Here is a 2,456-nt window from a genome sequence, read left to right as displayed (position 1 = left end):
GTGCTTTGCTAAGCCCCAGGGGCATACAGAAATGAATCTCACAGATGAAAGTGCTTCCTCTCACGTGGCTTACTTTCTAGTTGTGAGGACTAGACAGTATCAAATGTTTATAACACAGTGCGTCAGATCCTGACAAGCATCATGTGCCTGTGAGGTCGGTCGCTTCCGTCGCGTCCTACTCTTCTCGACTCTTGGACGCTATGGACTGTAGCCCACCAGGCCCCTCTGTCCATGGGGCTCTCCAGGCACAAATACTAGAGTGGGACAACACCATGCCCTCCTCCACCGGATCTTCCTGACCGAGGGGTTGAGCCAGCACCTCCTGCATCTCTTACAACATCACAGGCAGACATTTTCTACCACTGAGCCACTGGGAAAGCCCTGACAAGTATTACATGACACAGTAAATCAGAAAATGGAGATGGAATGTTAGGTGCCATTTTAATAAGGTTATCTGGGGAAATCTTCCCAAGTAGGTGACACTTGAGGAAAGACAGAAAAGGTGGAGCAACTAAGGAGTGACATATCTGATGAAGGTCCATCTAGAACCTTCCAGAAACCTTCGGTCGGCTCAAGGATTTCAGGACAGCCTCCTTGACCTCCTTGTTCCGCAGGCTGTAGATGAGCGGGTTCAGCATCGGGCTCACCACCGTGTAGAGCACGGACACCACCTGGTCCGCCTCTGAGGACTGGCCCGAGTTGTCCCGCAGGTACATGAAGATGAGGGTCCCAAAGAAGAGAGCCACGGCAGCGAGGTGGGAGGTGCAGGTAGAGAAGGTCTTGGCCCGGCCCCCGGAGGAGCGCATCCGCACGATGGCCAGGACGATGCGCACGTAGGAGACCGAGATGATCAGTATACAAGCAGGCATGACCAGCACGGCAAACACAACGATCACCACCTCCTGGGTGTAGCTGTCCCCACAGGAGAGCTTCAGCAGAGGCGGGAGGTCACAGAAAATAAAGTCGATCTGGTTGTTCCCGCAAAAGGAGAGCGTGAAGGCGGTGACCGTTCGAATCAAGGCGCTGGAGAAGCCCGCCGCGTACGCCCCCGCGACCAAAACCCAGCGGGCCTTCTCGGTCACGATGGCGACATAGAGCAGGGGGCGGCACACGGCCACGCAGCGGTCGTAGGCCATGATCGCCAGAAGGTTGCAGTCCATGGACGCGAAGAAGGTGAAGAGGAAGAACTGGGCGGCACAGCGCGCCCTGGAGAGGACGACGCCGCGTTCCAGCAGGACCGCCAGCACCTGGGGGACGACGGTGGACGAGTAGCAGACGTCCACGAGGGCGAGGTGGCCCAGGAAGAAGTACATGGGGGTGTGCAGCCGGCGGTCCTGGCGGATCAGGAGGATCATTGCACAGTTCCCCAGCAGAGTGAGCAGGTAGAAACCCAGAAAGACCGCGAAGAGCGGGAGCCCCCAGTGGGGGTGGTCAGCAAACGCCGTCAAGAGGAATTCCGTCACTACCGTGGAATTCCTCCCAGGCATCCACTCAGCGGTTTGCCTGTGAAGGCGGAGACCCCAGCGCCCCATAAGGGGATCCCTGAAGAGACGTTCAAGCCATTTTCAAGGAAGAGATTTAAGCTGAGTGTCTGATAGGTAAAGCTCTGGACATCAACAAACTTGGCAGCCTAATGTGGAAATGAACAAATTCAGAGCTTGCAACCGTATAGGATAAAAGTCATGAATGCTTCCGTTGTAATACGTACCACAACTTCTTGGTCCTTTCATCAGGCCGTGGACATCTAGGTTGCTCGCATGCCCTAGCTATTGTAAACTGCTGCCATGAATACTGGGGTATATATTTCTTTTTTGTTTTCTCAGGGAATATGCCCAGGAGTGGGGTTGCTGGGTCACATGGTAGATCTGTTCCTAGATTTTTAAGGAGCAGAAATCAACACAACATTGTAAAAAACAATTTTTAATTTAAATTTTAAAAAGTAATGGCTGCTTCCCTTATACTAAGAATGAAGACCAAGTGATTCTCTAACTTATGTCAGCTCTTTTTTTAAAATTAATTTTGATTGGAGTATAGTCGCTTTACAACGTTGTGTTAGTTTCTGCTGTACAGCAAAGTGAATCAGCTATATGTGTATATATATCCCCTCTACAAGTCAGCTTTTATTTACTTTTAATTGGAGGTTAATTGCTTTACAATGTTGTATTGCTCTCTGCCATACAGCAAGGTGAATCAGTCTTAAGTATGCCTGTTTTCCCTCCCTCTTGAACCTCCCTTCCACCCCTCACCCCATCTACCCCTCTAGGTTGTCACAGAGCACCTGATTAAGCTCTCTGTGTTATAGTGACTTCCCACTAGCTACCTACTTTATTACATATGATAATGCAAATGTTTCAACGCTACTGTCTCAATTCATCCCTCCCTCTCCTTCCCCACCCTTACAAGTCAGCTTTTGAATGTGCAACTCTGTCCCCAATTATCTGTTTGATATTCCACAA

General features: G+C 50.7%; 1 protein-coding gene across 1 annotated transcript; it reads right to left on the bottom strand.

Annotated features, from left to right (window-relative positions):
* Positions 1 to 542: 542 nt before the first annotated feature.
* LOC138092296 (olfactory receptor 9Q2-like) lies at positions 543 to 1,487 on the bottom strand. The gene has a single exon (XM_068988084.1). It carries the CDS (start codon positions 1,485 to 1,487, stop codon positions 543 to 545), a length of 945 nt encoding a protein of 314 aa, XP_068844185.1.
* Positions 1,488 to 2,456: the final 969 nt, after the last annotated feature.

Source organism: Capricornis sumatraensis, chromosome 16 (assembly GCF_032405125.1).
Source record: "Capricornis sumatraensis isolate serow.1 chromosome 16, serow.2, whole genome shotgun sequence".
In the NCBI taxonomy this organism is placed as follows: Eukaryota; Metazoa; Chordata; class Mammalia; order Artiodactyla; family Bovidae; genus Capricornis; species Capricornis sumatraensis.
Note: the sequence above shows the minus strand (reverse complement) of the source record. Positions and strands in the feature narration are given on the sequence as shown.

Coding starts and splice junctions, on each gene's coding strand:
- LOC138092296 (XM_068988084.1), bottom strand. CDS start 1,487: ATGCCTGGGAGGAATTCCACGGTAGTGACGGAATTCCTCTTGACGGCG.